General features: G+C 41.3%; 1 protein-coding gene across 1 annotated transcript; it reads left to right on the top strand.

Moving 5' to 3' along the window:
* Positions 1-19,059: 19,059 nt before the first annotated feature.
* LOC148036197 (putative pentatricopeptide repeat-containing protein At3g13770, mitochondrial) lies at positions 19,060-19,743 on the top strand. The gene has a single exon (XM_087678898.1). The coding sequence runs from the start codon at positions 19,060-19,062 to the stop codon at positions 19,741-19,743; it is 684 nt and encodes a 227-aa protein (XP_087535024.1).
* Positions 19,744-20,358: the final 615 nt, after the last annotated feature.

The raw sequence follows: 20,358 nt of genomic DNA, 5'->3' as shown, positions 1-20,358 counted from the left end.
ACACAAAGAGAATGCCCATGATGACATAGGCTAAAGAGACCAACCTTTACTCAAGTGAATTAGGTTCCAAGATGGAAGCTTGGACTCATAAACACAATCTTGAGTATGACAATGACTATGACTGAAAGGACAAAGTACAGTTGTATTCCATCATTGAATGATAAGAAGGTACATCACTTTATAGGCTCATAATGGTTCCCTTTTTCTCCACTGTGCTTATGGGATTTAGCCATCTTGTATTTCAAGCATCCTTTCTAGCAAACTACTTGTATCTTTCCCTATTTCTCCATACAAAGAGGCTGTCACATGGGTGTGATTGCATATTTCTCATCATCCCTCCTCAATCACAACCATGAAAAAGGCACTAAGTTTATAGAGGCTGTCATGAGTAGAACCTTGCTAAGTGTGGGTATGCCACAAACATGGTAAACACCAGAGGCTGTCGCAGAAAAGGCTAAGTGTGGGTACCAAAAAACATGGCTAACATCCAAGGGCTGTTACAAGGCCTCACTAAGTGTGTAGAGGTTGTTATGCATAGGCTTACATGAGGAGTTTTACAAGGCATATGTCAGGAGCATTAATGGCAAGTACATTCAATACAAAGTTCTAGTGAAAAGTAGAGACAAGGATTGACAAGCCCTTACGATTTTCTTCATTAGATATGTCATGGTAGGCATGGTAGATCTTCTTTTCTTTGTCTGCTTCTTTGACATAGTTCATTTGCTTTCTTTGATGCTCTTTTTGTCTTCATGGTCTTCTTTTTCTTGGTCTTTTTCTTTCTAGTATGTTTGGTCTTTTTCTTCATTATGGTCTTCATTGGCTTTGCTTGCATTAATCTTTATGTTCATGTCCCCCTCGAGCAAAGGTACTATCATCTTTGAGGCAACTAAAATTTCTCCAAGGTAGCAGGCATTTCTTCAAGTTCTTCAAATGAATACATTGATTGCTCTTTGGTGTAGGTAGCTTCATGTCCTCTTGCAAGTGGATCACAAAAATCTTCTATGTATTGTAGATAAGCAACACAAGTCATGTTACTCTTCATGAAGTGTATCCACATAGAAATCTTCTTATTTGTCATTGACATCAGCATCAAGTAAGTGAGATCGACAAACAATGAGTTGATTCTTGAATGTGTCTAGTAGTGTGAAGGCACACTGTAGTATCAAGAGATACTAGAGTTGAAGATGATGATTCTTGATGTTGATCTTTTTCTTGATGAAGGTCTTTAAATCCTTAAATCTTCCAAGGTCTCCCCTCCTCACTGATTTGATGGGCAATCAGTGGATTTTAGTGGTGGTAGCCTGATCTAAGTGTGGCAGGAATGAGAGAATGAAGTAAACTTGAGCTTTGGTGCTTGTGGCTATGGAAGTGAGCTATGGATGCTTGATCTTCAAGTCTTCCAACAACACCTCCTGTCCTTGATGATTTGAGTGGTGAATCTTGCTTGAAACTTCATAAAATCAATGGATTAGAGTGCCCTTAGCTTGGTAGGAGAGAGAATAAAAATGAGGTAAACTAGAAGCTTGAAGTTGAAAAGCTATGATTTCCCATCTTAGGGTTTACAGCAGGCGACTAGTTTTTAGCTTTGTGTGAGCTGTAGGCTAAATCATTTTCAACTTTTTTTAAAAATAGAAATGAAGCTTAAGTCATGGGTTTTCAAAGCCCTATCTACTTGAGCCAGATTGCTGCGCGTAGGGAGAGACCATGAACTGACGTAGGTGCAAACAAAATAGAATTCGACGATTTTAAGAATGCCAAGTCTGCTACACATCAATGTCTATGCTTGAAGTGCTAGAGATGAGTGCCCTAAGTTAAGGAATGTTCCCCAGAAGAAAGCAAGTAATGATATGCCCTAGTTTGAGAGAATCAGGGGCTCCAAGATGGGCTGGTTCTGTTTTGGCTATGGCAAACAAGTAGAGAGTGTGTGATTTAAGTGAGGAGATGACATTGGCAAGGAAAGCACTACAAAGCATTGCCTCCTACAACCAAGAGCAGTGAGAGCTCAGAAATTGAGACAAGACATAGAAATATGCAAGGTCTAGCACGTCTTAGCTCTCACCAATAAAACTAGGATATGACCAAATGCTAAGAGGGAGAGAGTGCTAGAGGCTGATCTTACACTAAGCAAGCTTCTCACGAAGTGACTCTTAGAAAATGTAGCTATAGAGCAGAGCATAGCAGCCCTAGCGACTATGTTGCTATCAAGACTAGGAATCATGCCAAACTCTAAGAGCTAGACCAAAATACTTAAGAGTTGCTAAGCAATGACAAGTATCAACCCGGTAATGACCGTATAGCTTCATGGAGCAGTTCAAGCAAGTATGCGAGGCGAACGGCCTCACGGATCTTGCTTAACAAGCACAAGCTTTTGGACTTTGCCTAGGAGACAAGGAAGGACGTGGTTTACTAGCTTGGACAATGGCGAATGGAATAATTTAATAACCTCAAGAGTCTCTTCATCAAGAGGTTCTCCGAAGTGGGATACTTTGATTACCTTATCGTTAGGTTGATGAATGCCAGCCAAAAGGATAAGGAGGATATCCAAGATTATGTCACCCACATGTGGAGTTTCTTTAATAGGATCCCAACGTTGAAACAAGCTAACGAACGAGCAGTCTCCACTGTGTTTATATGGAATCCAAAGTAAAGAGCTCTACAAGGCCTTGGTGAGCAACTCAAACCTACAAAGGGACGTGCTAGCTAGGGTCTTTGAAGAAGCTATACATGTGGATGACGTGCTCAAGGAGAAAAGCTCCAGAATGATGATTGGAGATGGTACCACCTCTAGATCCTTAGAGAGAGCTATAACCATTAGTGAGAGATCTAGCTAGAACACACAAGACAAGGGAAAGGGCGTTGACCAGAGCCAAGAGTTGGCCAACATGAAGCTAGAGTTGACTAAGCTTCAAGAGATGATGAGAAGGCCCACACAACCTCATGTGCAATGCGTACATTGCAGAGGAAATCACCTCCCAGCCAAGTGCTTGGATCCTAGGTTGAGACCATATGCTAATTGCAGTAGGTTTGGCCACAACGCAATGCATTGTAGATTGTTGAGATGATTTTCATGCACGCAACCATACAATCAACCGTACTACCTAGGAAAAAATTGGCCGCCGCCAAACTTCGGAAGGGGAGTTCCATTAACTCTCCTAGCACCCAAACACTCAAAGCTACATGTCCCTAGGATGGACATCAACCCTACAAGGATATATAGACCACTTGGACCCATCATGACCCATCCATTGAGCGACACTCCAATACATTACATAGAGGAGATGAACGAGGGCAAAGCATACATAAACCCTTATGTCTTGTACAACAAAGAGGATAACCCCATCTTGATGGATTTCAAACCAGTGGTGATGGTGATTGCATTAGGCAGGGGAAGAGGTAAAGGTCTAGAAGAAAAGCACCAAGAACCCATCGTGTGCTAGACTTGCGATCACCTAGGCCATATCTCATATTGCTGCCCTGAAAGGAAGCAAGCCACTTGAGACAAAGGCAACCTGAGATGTCTAGAGTATCACACATTTGTATGCCAAGTGCCCTAGGCAGAAACCTTCAACCAGTTTAGCAATCATGCCATCCATACCCTTGGGGTTATTCGGGGTTGAGACACTTGATGGTGAGGCCACACCAATCCCATTGAACATCATGACCCAAGCACAAACTAAGCACGGTGGTATCTCATTACTTGGACCTAGCAACCTTGATGCAACTTCAATAGGGAATAAGAGCCATAAGAGAAGGAAAACGAGGGCTGAGATGAAGGTAATGCTTAAGATAGATAGTGCCACCACATTACCTAAGGGAAAGCAAGTCACAAACACAAAAGCAAAAACATCTGCTCCCAAGACGGTAGAAAAGGGGAGTGCCAAGATTAGGGAGTATTTGACTTGAGGCACCAATTGGAAGTGGTGGATAAGGTTAAGGAGGAGTGGGTGAGAGAACCCCAAGAGCACCTCAAGGATTTTGAACCTACCATAGAAGACTAGGGCTAGTGCCTTAGTGGATTGATCAACGGTTTTCCACATGTAGCCATTCTAGTCTATTTCGTCAATGCGTAAGCCTCCAAGTTTCCAACATGGGCACATTGATTCTGTGCATAAGGGAGTTGTACCGTTGGTTGGAGAAGAGGGAATGGATGACTTTTGCCTGCATTCTGATTTTTGGGTTGGGGATGTCCTGAATGCTTATGTCGTTGTTTGTCAGGACTTGCTCCTTCTTCATGTTCAGCATGACATATACATCCTGCTTCTATCTCCTTTCCACCTTGGGTTCCAGACCCAATGTCTTCTCCACCAAGGTCTATGAGCTGAGTTTGAATTTGCTTTGCTCCTTCTCCCCTCCCCGCAGTCACGATCCCGCATTCCTTGTCAGTGTCGTAGGTCCTCAAGAAGTCCACACACTTGGCGTGGTAGGCTCCTGTTCAAACTGCTCGATGTACTTGGCCAGGTTGCATTGCTCCATGACCCTTTTTACAGCCTCCTCCTTAGCCATTGCCTCTGCAATATTGTGGATGCTTCGGAATTTTAGCTGGTTGTAGGCGTGATTTTTGAGGAAAAGGCCATACTTTGCTCTTTCCTCCTCTGTGAATGGAAGTTAGTGGGCATGATCCTGTTGTGCTGCCATCTTCAGCTCCTATCATAAGACCATGGTTCACCATTAGCATTTTTAAGACACTTTCTTACTGGAAGATAAACAAGAGTTGATCATGCTTTTATGGAAAGAAGATGTGCTTAAGCATAAAAAGAAAAATTTCCTTCGAGCAGTTCTATTCATTTCCCAAAATTTTTATGACACTTTCCTTAATTGCAAGTTAATTTTCATCTATTTTGGATGTTGATTGAGACTTGAAATGTTTCTTTGCGTGTTTCATTCCCCCTTACATGTTTGGCTTCACCTCTTGATTTCACCTTACTTCTACAAGGGCGTACAGCACGTTTTCTTGGGGCTTTACTTCCGCATGAGCCAAGTATAGAAATTCGAATTGTATTCTAATTGAACATAGTGGTCCATGTCAAAAGGACGGATGCTGACTTGAGTGATGTAGGTGAGAATATCCATGACTAGTCACCTGAGTTTACTTGATTGGTGATGTGTAACTCCTCAGTCATGATTTGGTAGCCCTCTAGCTCCCATTGAAGTCAAACAGCATACCATTTCCTCAAGAAAGAGGAATCGGTGCTAGCGAGCTGTTTTAACTCCTCTATTTCTCTATTCGTGGCAAGGACAGCGCTCTTATGATAGGATGTGATGAGGCATTGGTTTCATGTGTGGTCTCTAGAGATCTCAGTGGCAATTTTCTCTTCCGCTGCTTTGGAGGCCTTGATGAATAAAAATTTTGATTCTTTCCAAGAATAAGGGAGTATAGGCACTTCCATCGCTATAGACTCTGTCGCAGAAATGCATGGCATCGTGGCCGCGAACCTACCACAATTTGCACAAGGTCAAGACCTAGGGTCCTAACACTCGGCTAGTAGGTGGTTCCCACCACAATACACACATTGAATGTGAGGATGTGTTGGCCTTCTCATCATCTCCTATAGTTTGGCTAGCTCCATCTTCATCTCCACCAAATCCTGACTTGGATCTATGCCCTTTCCCTTATCCTGAGTACTTGGGCCTAATCTTTCACTTGTTCGCGTTGAAGTTCTTTCGAAGTTTCTAGGGTTAGTCTCTTCTCGGTCTAAGCTCCTAGATCTTCTCTCCTTGAGCTGGTCATCCACTCTTCTTTCGAAGTTTCTAGGGTTAGTCTATTCTTAGTCTGAGCTCTTGGATCTTCTCTCCTTGAACTGGTCATCCACTTTAATAGCCTCTTCAAAGACCCTACCTAGCGCGTCTTGCTGCGAGCTTGAGTTGCTTGCCAAGGCCTTGTAGAGTTCTTCACCCCATATCCCATTGATGAAGACTATAGACACTACTCTCTCCATGGGTCATTTGGTCATTGGGATTCTCTTAAAGAGACCCCTTACATGGGTCATATAATCCTTGATGTCTTTCTTATCTCTCTGTTTCATATTCATGAGTCGTACGATCAGGTTGTCTGAGTGTCCAACCTTCGAGAATCTCTTAATGAAGAGATTCTTGAGGTCATTGAAGTCATTGCGTTCTACGGTATCAAGGCTGGTGTACCAGGTCCTTCCCTTATTTCCTAAGCATAAGCCAAAGGCTTGCAATTGCTAAGCAAGATCAGTGAGGCCATTGGCTTCACAAACTTGCTCGAACTACTCCACAAAGCTATTGTCTAGCTGCTTTGCAACTATAGGGATTTTAGACTGGCTCTTGGAGCCCTGGGTCACCCCTAATCCTGCAAGCATTGAGGTTGTGATTGCAGTGGCACTTCGCTCGGTGGAAGCATTGTTTAGCACTTGCTTCATAAGAAGCTCACTCAGCATAAGATCTTTGTCTAGCGCTCTTTTGCTCTCGGCATCAAGCCCTGTCCTATTCCTGTTTCCTAGTGCTAGCACCCGTTGAATTTCACGCACTTCTGTCAGGACCTAAAACAAGCCCGACACTGGCTCTCTAGCACTAGCCGGACCTTTAAGACACACAAGACACACCACATAGCCTCATGGCCAGGAGTGTCTAAGGCTCATGCTACACTAAGCTCTAATATCGATCTTGCATTTGTAATAGGACACAGTCCAACGTTTGCCTTCCCCCACTCCACTGAGGGAGTTCCCATACACATCGGTATAATATACTACATATTACATACACATGAGGCAATCTCTCAGCTGAAACACCGCAGCCTCACTGTAGCTCTCCTACATCTCAAGGATTGGCCCCTTGATGCACTACCTCAACATATAAGACACACGATACATAGTCCACTCTTTCATTTTTATCGTTCCAAGAAGTTCTGATTTCCTCACTAAACTTCCCCCAAGAAATCTCTCGTCTACCCTACAGTCTGGGTTCATTTTCTCTCAACGTAGGTCGATTTAGCAGACAATTGCAATGCATCCTAGAGATACCATATGGCATGCTCAATGCAATGTGTATGCATATTGTGCACAAACAATTTGTCATTAGGAAATCAAAAAAGTGGAGTGCAAAACCAGCCTTTCAATGTTTTTTCTACCTATGCATATGTGCAACATTGTTAGGGACTAGCACCGAATTGTTTTCGTGCTACTAGCCCCTTTAATTTCAAATTTGACTCATCATATATGTTGTGCATAAACAAAACATAAGCCTTTTCATTATTTTCAACACTTAAACACTTCCATAAACCCTCTTTTCCCCCCTATCGTTTATGTGTTGCATCGTTGCATAGGTGTAGGGTTTTATTATCTTTGTCATTAATTTATGTATAAAGCAATAAATATGCACTAAAACATACAAAAAAGGGTGAAGTGAGGCTATACCTCATGTTTCAGTCTTGCTAAACATTCATGGACATTAATCATATTTTTTCTTAATTTTTAAAGCACGAAAGCCTAGTTTTTTTTATTTTTCTCTATTTTTCCATATTTATTTATCAAGAAAATAAAGTATTTACTGGTTTTTCTGGTTTTTTCTAATTATGACAATTGAGAGTCATTAATTTTCCACATTTCATCTCTCATGCATCATTTTTATCAGGCCCAAAATGACAAAAAATCCCATTTCCTTTGTAAAATGCGTGTTTTTTGGGTTTTAGAAAATTATTTTCAGCATTATGGCATTATGTATTCTAATTTTTCTGACATAGAATCATCAAACATACAACAAACAACATTCAAAATCTTGCCATCAAAATCTTGCCGGACCTTTAAGACACACTATACTAAACTCTAATATCAATCTTGTGTTTGTAATAGGACACAGTCCAACATTTGCCCTCCCCTACTCCTCAAAGGGAGATCCCATACACATTGGTATAATATACAGCGTATCACATACATAGGAGGCAACCTCTCGGTTGAAACACCACGGCCCCACTGCAGCTCTCCTACATCTCGGGGATTGGCCCCTTGATGCACTACTGCAGCATAAAGAACAAGCGTACAAGATCCACTCTTTGATTTATCGAACGATCCAAGAGTTGATATTTCCTTGTTGAACTTACCCCAAGGAACCGCTCATCTAGCCTACAACAAGGACTTCCTCACACTCTCAGTGTTGGTCATTTATTAGACAATCAAGTGCTATGCATCCAGGGTTTTTATACCATGTAGCATGCAAAGTGAAAATGTGGATGCCTATTGTGCACAAACATTTTATTTTAAAATAAATAAGCAAAGTGGAGTGTAAAATGAGTCCTTCAATGATTTTCAATCTATGCATTGTTGATGCGTTGCTAGAGACTAGCACCGAGTTTCCTCATGCTACTAGTCTCCTTAAATTTAAATTTTTATCAGCCTATATGCTATACATAAATCAAATGAATCAAAATTTTATATATTTCCAACAATCTCTCACTTTTACAATCTCTTTTCCCTGTAACCAGTTAGGTTTTGCCATGTTGAATAGGTTCAAGGTTCATTTGTATGTCATGTTTTCATATGGAAAGTAATAAAAACTCACTAAAACATTAAAAAAAGGGATAGTTTGAGGCTTAATCCTCATGCCTCAACCTTGCTACACATCCGCAAACATTAATCATATTTTTTTCTAATTATTTATCGTGAAAAACCTAAATTTTTCCATTTTTATCTATTTATTATTATTTATTTTCTTTAAAATTTATGAAAAATTAGACTTGTGAGCTCCCACTGATCAAAACCACTTAGCCCCATTTTTATATTCATTTTTATTCCATGGGAACTCAAAACACTCACTAAAACTCCCAATTTCCATGATTTCTTCAAAAACTGCACTTTGCGGGTTTTGCGTGTTTTGAGGAAAAACTATTATGTCATCAAAATAGTTTTTTCTTTCATTTCAGAGATAATTCATCATATGCAACCAAGATCAATCATCATCAATCATTTTCTTCAATTATCTTTCATCAAACAAAGAAAAAGACCACTTACTCATAGAAACCCACATGTTCAAGGCGCATATCTTGAGATTGAGAGGCCGTTGACGCTTCCCTCTTGCCACGTTGACATGCTCTCTAGCCCCAATCTATGTCCTCTACCACTCCATTAGCATCGTTTACTTCAAAATCATCATCAACCCCCCACCCCCTTCTCTCTTTCATTGATGCATATGAACAGCCCACAAGAGGAGAGATGGAGGAAAGAGAAAGGCTAAAAATCAGAATTTCATTCCCTTCATCATATTATACATGGTTACCATCAAAATCTTGCCCTCTCTGCATAGATCAGGGATCTCCCCCTCTCTCTCTACATGATTGAGCATCCAAGAGGCACAAAAACTCCCAAAAAATGGGGCGTCAATCAAAAAATGCCCCCTCCCTGCATCTCAACATGTTTTCTTCATTTAGAGTTTCATTTCATTTCATTTGTAAAATATCCACTTCAAAAAAACCACTTTCACAATATCGCGGAAGGGTTTTCGACCTGTTTGGGGGGTGCAAAAAACAGACTCTGATTCACGATCTGACTAGATGGCTAGCTTTGTGACGTCAAAATCTACAAACGTGGGCCCCGTCACATACTTTCAGGCTCCCAGATCCAATAGCTACTTTATAATGCCAAACCTTGTGGGGATTAAATGGGGGGTCAAACAACCTCCGATCGACGAACCGAGACTTGCATTGGATTCATGACATCGAAATGCATCTACGAACACTCTACCTTAGTCATCCACCATCGTTTGATTTTTCATGAAAATTGGCTCTTCAACACCTCTCGGGCACTTTTTGGCTCTGAAACGGGCTCCAGCACTCCAAGAACGGGTCCAAATCATGTCCTAAAATCTAGCTCTCAACTTCCATGTTCTGTCATAAGCTCCTAGCCTGTTGCTCTTGATTGTAGGTCACTAGGCTTCTCAAAGCTTCAGGCGCTAGTCTCCTCTCCTCTCCTAGGTCTGCTATGGCATCCTCGGACATTCTACCGTGATGGTCTGTTGTCCAGGCATGTAGATCGTAATTGGCGACTAGTCGTTGGATTTCTATCGTCGGGAGACTACCTAGGTCGAGCTCCTCATCCCGCCCATGGTTAGCACTTATCTTTGCCATATCTGTGGTCTCTCTCTCCAACTAGTTGTCGATGAGATTGATCAGATTGGGTAGATCCACTCCTCCAAGGGTGTTTGTTCCTCATAGCTTCCCTATTGCATCTTTTGCTTGGTCCTACACTTGGGGTTTTGATCACTCGACTATGTCTCTAGATCTTCTCCTAGTGGGTTTGTTCTTGGGTTATGTCTGAGTGCATTCCTTGTTAATTACAAACAATCCTCAATTTACAATCACTCAGTGCGTGTGTGTACTATTTTTCGTGCACTGTGTGCAATCAGGTTTTTAGATTTTCTTGGGTGTACTTCAAGGAACGGAAAACAGTACAAATGTGAAGGCAAAGTGACTATGCAACTCTCGCTTGTTTACAAATTTGGCCTAATAAGTTGTAAGCACGGTTTCTGGCCGTTCTTACTAGTCATAGGGTCTATGCTGCATTGTTCAACTCGATCAAGATCTGTTTGGGGATCTATGACTCAGTCTGGCACTACATAGCAGACTGCTAACTGTCGGCTAGAGTCACTTTTAAGTCCACGTTTTGCTGATCTACTTTTCTTGTGCTAGAAAGGTGTTCTTAGCGTTTGTATGGCCTTCGATAATGCATGACAAGAGACCCATCTCATGACACACATACATGCCAATCAACAACCCCTTGCCATACACATGCGTGTGAAGAGTATACACCTTCACACAATGAGTGATAGGAGAGGATTGCCTTATCAGTTCTCGTGACATGCATATCTCGAGTTCACAGTGCATGCCAGTCAAACGGCCTCTCCTATCACACACGTGGATGTGTGCACACATACATGCACACACATACATGCACATGTCGTGACAAGAAAGGACTGTCTCATGACATGCATACACCAAATTCACAATGAATGCTCAAGTTTACTTTTCTCACATATCTATCACTTTCCTCTAAATGGTTACATATAGTGTCTCTCCACTAGTTGGCAAAGGTGGGATCCATGTTAAGTTTACTTTTCTCACATATCTATCCCTCTCCTCTAAATGGTTACATATAGTGTCTCTCCACTAGTTGGCAAAGGTGGGATCCATGTTAAGTTTGCAAGCATGTGGTTGCTATACCTTTACTCTCATTTCTATATGCCCAAGTCAATGGAATTGGGTGTGTCATATCCCTTAGATTGTTTTTTGGTTGTAGTTCAAAAGGTGTGCCATTATTGTTACAAGGTTACAATCAATCAAATAACATAAATGCTTTCTATAGAAACTGTATTGTCATTGCAAAAAATCCATAATTTATTAGGAATATGTATACATAATTTGTGATGGTCCACAAAAGTGGTTGGTGCAAGGGAAGGAATGTTGTAAATAATCTAGTAAGTGGAAATAAAAGTTCTAGGAATCCTCTGTCTCTCTCCCAGCCTCCTGTACCCTATGTTCTGTTTTGACAATCAACATTCTTTAAGCCCTTGAAGTTATGATGTGTCCTACCCTCCCCTCCCGCAATAGTTGTTGAAATCCTAGGCCACTCTTCCAAAATGCTAGTCGCTCCCCATATCTAACCCTAACCCTACTCCTTAATCCCCAACACAAATTAAACCTCGCATACCCTTAAGCCTTCATGCCACCCTTGCATTAGGTTTATTTTGGACTCAAAGTGGGCCTTTTTCCTTAGAGAGAGAAAGTGTTTAGACCAATCAAGAGACATCTACTATAATAGACTGCATCATTTGTTTGATTTTTTAAATAGGTATTCAAAAAACAAGAAATTATAATTCATATATTGCACATAAGAAATTTAAGGGAAAATTTTTTCCCCTATATATTGATATTTTCCTTCTAAAGATGTTAGAATATAGCATTGTCATCTCATTTAGTGGATATATTTGCTTGTCAAAATGTAGCTCTCTCATTTCATGAAGAAAGAACTTTTCCTCCAAAGAAGAGTGGTTTCTCTTTGCTATTCCCTTATTTTTTTGTGAGCTCTATTTGCAAGTCCTTTCCTCCACACGTTTAGGGGTTAAGCTTTTTCTACTTGCATTTTTATTCTACTCTTGTACTACTTGCATCAATGATAGCAACTGCTTTGTTCTTTATTTGGACAAAAGCAAACACAAAAGCCAAAGCATGCTAATTATAAAATTGGGCTATTTTTGAGCTTTGAGATGAATAAATTTATAAATACATGCCTTGTGAAGTGCTTACACAAGGCATAGAGGGAGATTGTACCCAATTTGTCTCTTTTCTTCATCTCATGCAAATCTATCTTCTTGTTTTTTGAGCTTAAGTAGAGTTCTTTTGTTCTTGGGGACCTTTCGGCACTCGCTACATACACTCTTTGTTGATTTGAATGTCTTAAACATGAAGGCCCATTTTGTTTGGGCCTTTAGCTTAATGTTTCTATTCAGCGGCAAATGCTATATATGATTTGGGCTCGGCAATAATAGTGTCTCATTACCAATCTTTCCTTTTCACACCTGGTTACCGGCATTAATGCTCTTCTATTGGAAATATTACATTGTATATAATAGTTTTACCATAGTAGAATATAGGTGGATCCCTATCATAATTTATGTTGGGAGCTAGATTATGGGATAAGCCGGAAAAAGAAAAAGAAGTAGGACAAATGAGTCTATACACACTTATGAAGTTAGGCTAAAAGACTTTCAAGTGGCTCATAATAGTAGTAGGCATATAAAGGAAGTGTTGATAAGACATTCACACATGCATTGTGAGCTATGTCTATGACAATGACTATGACATATTCCATTGCAGGGGATGAACTATATCTTATTACTTTAACTTTGATATATACATCATATTTTTATATTGTTACGTATTTGAACTTTGTGCTTACATGAAATGTTGTTAAAACATGCCTACATGCACTATGAGCTACATCGATGACAATGACTATGACATATTCCAATGTAGGGGATAAACTATATCTTATTACCATAACTTTGATATATATGTCACATTTTTATACTACTACTTATGTGAACTTTATGTTCAATAGTTTGTGGATTGGCAGTGGGTGGAGAGTATTGTGTGTATTATTGATGCACAAGGAGTTGCATATTGAGATAGAGGTTGAATATGTCCCATTGTTTAAAAGGATCTAGTGTACTAGTGACAACCCTCAAGTTTTATAGAGTTACAAGCAGATGGGATTGAAGCACGTGAACTTATGAGTTGATGGGAGAATTTACCCAATTGATTCCCTAACCAATAAACCTCTAACTTTCTCCAAAATTGCGATTTTTTTGAAGTATGTGTGTGAGGGTAATAATGGATTGCTTGGTTATACTAAGTGGCTCAATGATCAAACATTCAAAGTATTTACAACCTGCAAAGCAACCATAAAATTTTTCATGATGTGATCACTACACATTAACTTCATATACAAGCACTCATATGACAAGTGGCACATCTCAATGATAGTATAGTTCAACAAAATAATCAAATTGTCATGATGCAAAACGCAATCCATGACATCGGTATCTCATACAAGGAGGCAAAGGCACAATTGGATGATCTTAGAAAGATCATCAATAACAAACTAATACACGAGCACAAACAAAAGAAGAAGCCAATCAATGAGTTAATTATGAATAGTGGCCACCAGTGGAAGCAACATATTAAAGCATGAAAGGAAGCTCAGATTGAAAATGTAGGTGAGGGTGAGCTTGGATCAAACATTCTTACCTTTCTCATCAGCTTTTGGTGAAACCATGCAAAATATGTTAAGCACTACTTGAATGCCTTTTCAACAAGCAAATTTTAAGTACATAGGGTTTCCCACTAAACCCTAATCCTAATCTCAAAGATGTGATTTGGAGGTGTGTCATCATCTGGAGATAAAGTAGTGATCTAGAGGGTGCATTGTGCACATTTAGAAACTTAGGATTTCCTTTTTGGCATCTAGGCAGCCAAGGTTGCAACAATTTGTCAAGGATGTGAGTGTAGCAATGTCCAACTAGTTATCATATGGTCTCAAGTCAAGTCCAATATCCTTCTTTTTTTTTGGGCGGTCTTGTTTTTTTTGGGAGGGTAGGGGTGAACAAGTATAGCCCCAATAGAAACTGCCATGATAATTGTATACATGTTGGTGACTATGTATAAGAATTTGTTGACCTTTCTATGAGAGGCTGATATGTCTTGAACATTGCAAAGGTCACATAGACGTTGCCACTCTATGGCCTCTTAATTTATAGGGTCACATAAAAGCTTCATATGTGAACTCTCTCTATGTATTTGGATGTAGTCTTGGCAAGTTAAGTGTGCACTAGATCTAGAAAATTTTGGGGTTTCAAAGTTTCCTTGTAATATAGGTAGTATTGGCCTTTATGTATTAGCTATGATCTAGGAGGTGCACCCTCCCCTCTCCCCCCTTCTTACATAGGTATGGGCATATATGTTAGATATCAATAAAAGGATGTTATACATGTTCAAGAATTTCATTGTAAATTACAAAAATACACACGTACTCTATCAATTAACATTGGAAGAAAGACACATTTTCCTTGTCCTTGGGTGGATGCTTGGATATATGCGGCTTATCTCAATAAAAAAATGCATGTTTACATATTCAAAAGAATCAAGCCCCCTTCAGCAAGTTAGAGATAGCCTCTAAATCCATGGATGTGGTCTTCTGAGCATCCATTTCTACTCGGACTACTTCAGATCTATGCCCAAGAATATTAGACCATTATCTTAATCCTCTATTACTCTGGCATTTCTTATCCATGGCCTCCCCAATAGGATAACATAATCCACTCCCTTCATGACTATGAAGTTTACGGAGAATTGGATTCATGCTATCTTTAACGACCAATCCTTTAGGACTCCAAAGGGCCTAACCTTCATTCTGTTTGCTAGGGTGACATTGAACCTTGCAGTTTCCACTGATAGGTTTCTCCAAGTTTGCAAGATTGCATGGCTAAATACGTTAACTCCTCCTCTTATGTCCACTATCCCCTTTCGTGTAGTGTCTCCTAAGCAACGACATGTACGATTGCGTGCATCTCAGTGCCCTCCCAAAATGTGTTTACTTGTGGGGCCCTAGACATGGGATTCAGCGTTAGGCTGGGTATGTGTGCCACAGCCTCGTGGTCTAAAAGGTTTTGTGGCTTATGGTCATCAGTGTGTTCTATCCATCGCTTCAACTCATGCCAAAGTGTGGGGTTTTACCTAAGTAGTTCTCCCAATGACACTGCCACAGGAGTTATTGTGAGTGTTGCTAGCAAGCCACTATCCCTCTTTCCCTTCTCGGTTTTGTGGATTCCTTGCCAATTTTCTTGAACAATTTGTGTGTTCTTGGTCCTCTCACTCCACCCATGCAATTGCTTACTGGGTGGCGTTATATCTCCTGCCCTCAAGTATGAAGGTGAGGCTGGTGGGCTTGTGGTTGAGAATTCCTCAACCTCCTCCTCAACTATAGGCTTGGTATCTTGAAGGTGTGCTTGGGCTTCCCTTATTCGTTCCTTGATCTTATTTGTAACTTTCAACTACTAGTTGGGGTTAGGGTACTCTCCAACCTTAGCACTCCCCTTCTCTTCCGTCTTAGGAGCAAATGTTTCTACTTCAGCATCCTCAACTCGCTTATCTTTGGTTAATGTGGTCTCACTCTTAGTTTTGAGCATTATTTTTACCTTGGTTCTTTTGTTCCACCATCGTTGATTCTTCTTCCCTATAGAGGATGCATCTAAGTTGCTAGACCCTAGTAGTGAGATAGCAGCCTACTTCATTTGAGCTCATGTCATGACTTTCAAGGGTATAGGTGTGGCATCGTTATCACACGTCTCGACATAAAAAAACTAGAGTGGCATAGATGGTACAATTGCTGAGTTGGTGGAGGGCTTCCGCCTAGGGCAATCAACAAATAGATGTGTGACTCTGCATTTGGGGCATCTCAAATAAGCTTTCTCTCTATTTGCTTGCTCCTTTTCAGGGATGTGAGACGAGACATGCCATGGATGCCACATGTCCAACATGCTATGGGTCCCTCCTTCTGAGTTTCTCCCAAGCCTCTTCCTCTTCCTCTGCCTAAGGCCATGATTGGTACTAGTCTGTAGTCCATCAATATTGGATTGCCTTCTTCGTCGTAAGAAACATAAGGATTCAAATAAGAATCTTCCTCTAGGGGTTCTTCCACCAAGTACACTAGGGCTTCGCTTAGTGGATGGGTAATGATGGGTATAAGAGGTCTAGGGATCCCTGTAGGGTTAATATATATCCTTGGCGGAATTGGCCTTGAATCATTGGTGTGTGGGGAGTGCCAAGGGGGCTCCCCTTCCCAAATAGGGTTGTCTACCCCCTCGATAGTAAAGTTGTGTGTAAGGTTGCTAGTAAAGCAACCGTCTTGGCAATCGATAGTACATGGTGTTATACCCGAATCTTCCACAATAGGGGCAAGGCCTTATTTTGGGATCGGGGCATTCAGATGGTGGGTTATCCTTGGTGGAATTGGCCTTGAGTCATTGGGCATGGGGAGTGCCAAGGGGGCTCCCCTTCCCAAATAGGGTTGTCTACCCCTCGATAGTAAAGTTGTGTGTAAGGTTGTTGGTAAAGCAACCATCTTGGAAATCGACAATACATGGCGTTTTACTCGAATCTTCCACAATAGGGGCAAGGCCTTGTTTTGGGATCGAGGCATTTAGATGGTGGGTTATTTCCTCCACACTGTACACATTGTACGTGGGGTTGCATAGGTCTTTGCATCGACTCTTGCAGTCTTGTCACCTCCACTTTCAGATCGACTATAGCTTGGGCTTGGTTAATAATCTTCCCTTTCTCTCATTCATCGGTGACTTCTCATTTACTAGTTTTGTTGCTACTTCCTCAGTGCTCCTAATTGCATTGCTACCTTGCTATTCTGTTCGAGAGCTTCTCTCCCTAAGCAAGTTGTCTAGTCAGATAACTTCCTCGAAGACTCTCGCAAGCACGTCTCTTTGCATGTTCAAGTTGCTTGCCAGGGCCTTATATGGCTCTTTGTTTTGGATCCTCTTAATGAATATAGCTGAGATTACTCTCTCATTGGGTCACTTAGTTGCATGCATTCTCTTATAGAGGCTCCTCACATGGGTAACATAGTTTCGTATGTCCTCCTTGTCCTTTTGGCTAACATTCATTAGCTTAACGATAAGGTTAGAAGAGTATCTTGCCTCCTCTGAGAATCTCTTGATGAAGAGATCTTTCAAATGGGTGAAGTGATTGCGCTCAACATTATCTAGGCTGGTGAACCAAGTCTGTCCCTTGTCTCCTAGTCACCTCCCCTTCTTTTCTCTTATGCATTGAAGCTATTTTTTCCTTGTTTTGGGCCTACTATTACAACAAACACCCTTATGTGTATTTCTCTATTTTTTCTTCTTTTTTTCTTACCTAAATGCATTCAAATTGCAAGTAACAACTCACACTACTCCAATCTATTTTCCTAAATCCAAAAAGCCAGAAAAACTTACTTGCAAAGGAGATTGAGTACCTCTTCAACTCCCTCACTTCCTACCCATCTCAAGTACCAGTTATGGGAAAACCTTATTTCAATGCTTGATTCAGAGTGCGTAAGCACTCAAAGCTTGAATTCATTGGTCCCGGAACTAAAATGTGAGAGCCTTCACTTGACCGCTTAGACCTACATACCGCTTATTGCTTTAAGTTTTTTAAGTCGAATACTATGGCTATCTCTCATATAGCCGTACACGCTCTCGATCCTATGAGTGTAGTGAGCTTACCTTTTTGCCTGATTGAGTAGCTCCTCCCTCAAGCACTTTGGTAGCTCCACAATTCGAGATGCAAGCTCAAGCAAGTTCAATCCTCCACCTTCAAGCTCTATCCTCCATAGTTGCATGTGCGAGACAAGAGAAGAGAAGAGAAGAGAAGAGAAGAGGAGAGGAGAGGAGAGGAGAGGAGAGGAGAGGAGAGGAGAAGATGGAGAGCTTCTCCACCACGGTCCCTCACCCTCACTCACTCCCTCACACTCTCACACTCCCTCTCTCAAACACAACCACAAGCACAAGCAGAGAAAAGAGAATAAGAGAGTCACTTTAGCAACACACCAAGAATGAGCTTTTCCATTCACTTTTAGACTTTTATACATACCCTCATCCCTTTGGGCACCCATCCCCTTTTTTACATGACTGGCTGTTTTAGCCAAAGTCTTTTTTCCTCATATCTTCCTTCTTTTCACGGTTCTTTTGCTCTTGCACTTCTACGTTTACAATTTGCACAAGAGGGAGATTGGCACTCTTTTATAAAATGAATTACATTGCGCCTTGCGCTTTCTTTGCTAGAGCATTTTGTGCACCTCGCTAGAATATTCGGTGCACCTTGCTAGAATCTTTAGTGCACCTTGTTAGAATATTCGATGCTCTCCTACGTTTTTTCTGATTTTGCCTTCTCTTCCACTTTTCTCGCTTGGGTAGAATGAGCTTCTCTGTTCACTTTTTGACTTAGGCTTCCTTGGTCTTCCTCTACTTTTTTTTTTGGGTTGTATCGTTCGTAACATGTCTCTAACAACAACATTATAAGCTTTTGTGATGGGCATTGCACACCTAACTAGGTATGGTTGGGAACAAGGGGCTAGCAGCTCGGTTGGGAGCCCCTTGCCCCCTAATCACACCTAGCTATAGATACGTGACGTCTCTTGAGTAAAAGCTCTTGATATGGAACACTACAGGGAAAACCGAGGGAAAATAACCTCTTTTTTCACTAGCTAAAATGTGAAAAATTCATTGTGCATATGAAACTTTTTGTTAATAAATATAAACTTTTGTGTTGATAAACGGATGGATATAAGCTTTTTTCGTCCTTGAGGCTACACTCAGAACGCACATGGACGAGGTTCTGCAATAATTTGGAGAACACAAAGGGCAACCTGCAATTTGTGAGAAAGACGGCCATATGTGGAAGGAAGAAAAGGAGGGAAGGTAAAAGACATCATTTGAAACTTTTCTTTTGTGCGCTCTGAGAGCTGAATTGGAGCACAAACTAGCGGCCACTGCCAATGGAAGATGAGAATTAAGCTCAAGTTTTCTTCGGAGAGGAAGCTGGTGGCCCTTCTGAAGGCTTGTGCACTGCAGAAGGATCTGCCCAAGGGCACAGCACTCCATGCCCACATCTGCAAACGTGGGTTGCTTGAAACGAACCTTTATGTTGCTAACAGTTTGATCACCATGTATGCCAAATGTGGGGCTTTTGCAGAAGCACAGAAAGTACTCAGTGGGCTTCCCGCCCCGAACATTCGCTCTTGGAATGCGCTTATCTCCGGATACACACAGCATGGCCGAGGTGAGGAAGCACTGAGGTGTTATGATAAAATGCAAAGTGAGGGTCACTCCCCCAATGCAGTCACCTTTACCTGTGCCTTGAAAGCATGCGCTGCCATTGGAGCTGTGGCAAAGGGTGAACAAATTCATGATGAAACTGCTAGATGGGGTTTGTTGCAGAGAAACATTTTGCTCGGGACTGCTGTGGTAGACATGTATGCCAAGTGCGGCGTACTTGGAAAAGCCCAAGCAGTGCTGGATGAGCTTCCTCTTCGGGATGTAGTTTCTTGGAATGCAATTATCGCTGGATATGTACAGCATGGGCAAGCTGACGAAGCGCTAAAGTCTATTGATAAGATGCAATGTGAGGGTCATTCTCCCAATGCAGCTACCTTCAGCAGTGCCTTGAAAGCATATGCTGGGATATGAGCAGTTGACACAGGTTAACAGATGCATGAAGAAATTGTCAGACAGGGATTATTGAGGAGAAACATTGTGCTTTGGAATGCCCTGCTGGATACATATGCCAAATGTGGTGAAGTTGGAAAAGCGTAAGGAGTGCTGGACGAACTTCCTCTTCAGGAAGCAGTCTGTTGGAATGCGCTTATTGCTGGATATGCATAGCATGGGCAAGGTGAGGAGCACTCAAGTGTTCCAATAAGATAGTGTGAGGGTCACTTTTCCGTTGCAGTCACCTTTACCTGTGCCTGGAAAGCATGTGCTGACATGCGAATAGTTGATAAGGGTGAACAAATTCAAGATGAAATTGTCAGACTGGGTTTGTTTGCAGAGAGATGTTGTGTGCAGGACAGCCCTGGTGGACATGTATGCCAATTTCCAAATCTGGTGCAATGGGAAAAGCTCAAGGAGTGCTAGATAAGATTCCTCTTCAGTATGCAGTCTGTTGGATTTCGCTTACCATAAGATACACAGAACAAGGTCAAGGTGAGGAAGCACTCAAGTTTATGATGATAAAATGCAATGCGAGGGTCACTTTATCAATGGAATCACCTTTACCTGTGCCTTGAAAGCATGTGCTTCCAC

The sequence above is a fragment of the Lygodium microphyllum genome, chromosome 5, assembly GCF_053477565.2.
Source record: "Lygodium microphyllum isolate KBCC chromosome 5, Lygodium_microphyllum_v1.1.10, whole genome shotgun sequence".
NCBI lineage: Eukaryota > Viridiplantae > Streptophyta > Polypodiopsida > Schizaeales > Lygodiaceae > Lygodium > Lygodium microphyllum.
This window is presented reverse-complemented; position numbering and strand designations above follow the sequence as displayed.

Excerpts from the sequence above, each read along its gene's own strand:
- LOC148036197 (XM_087678898.1), top strand. The coding sequence starts at position 19,060 with ATGAGAATTAAGCTCAAGTTTTCTTCGGAGAGGAAGCTGGTGGCCCTT.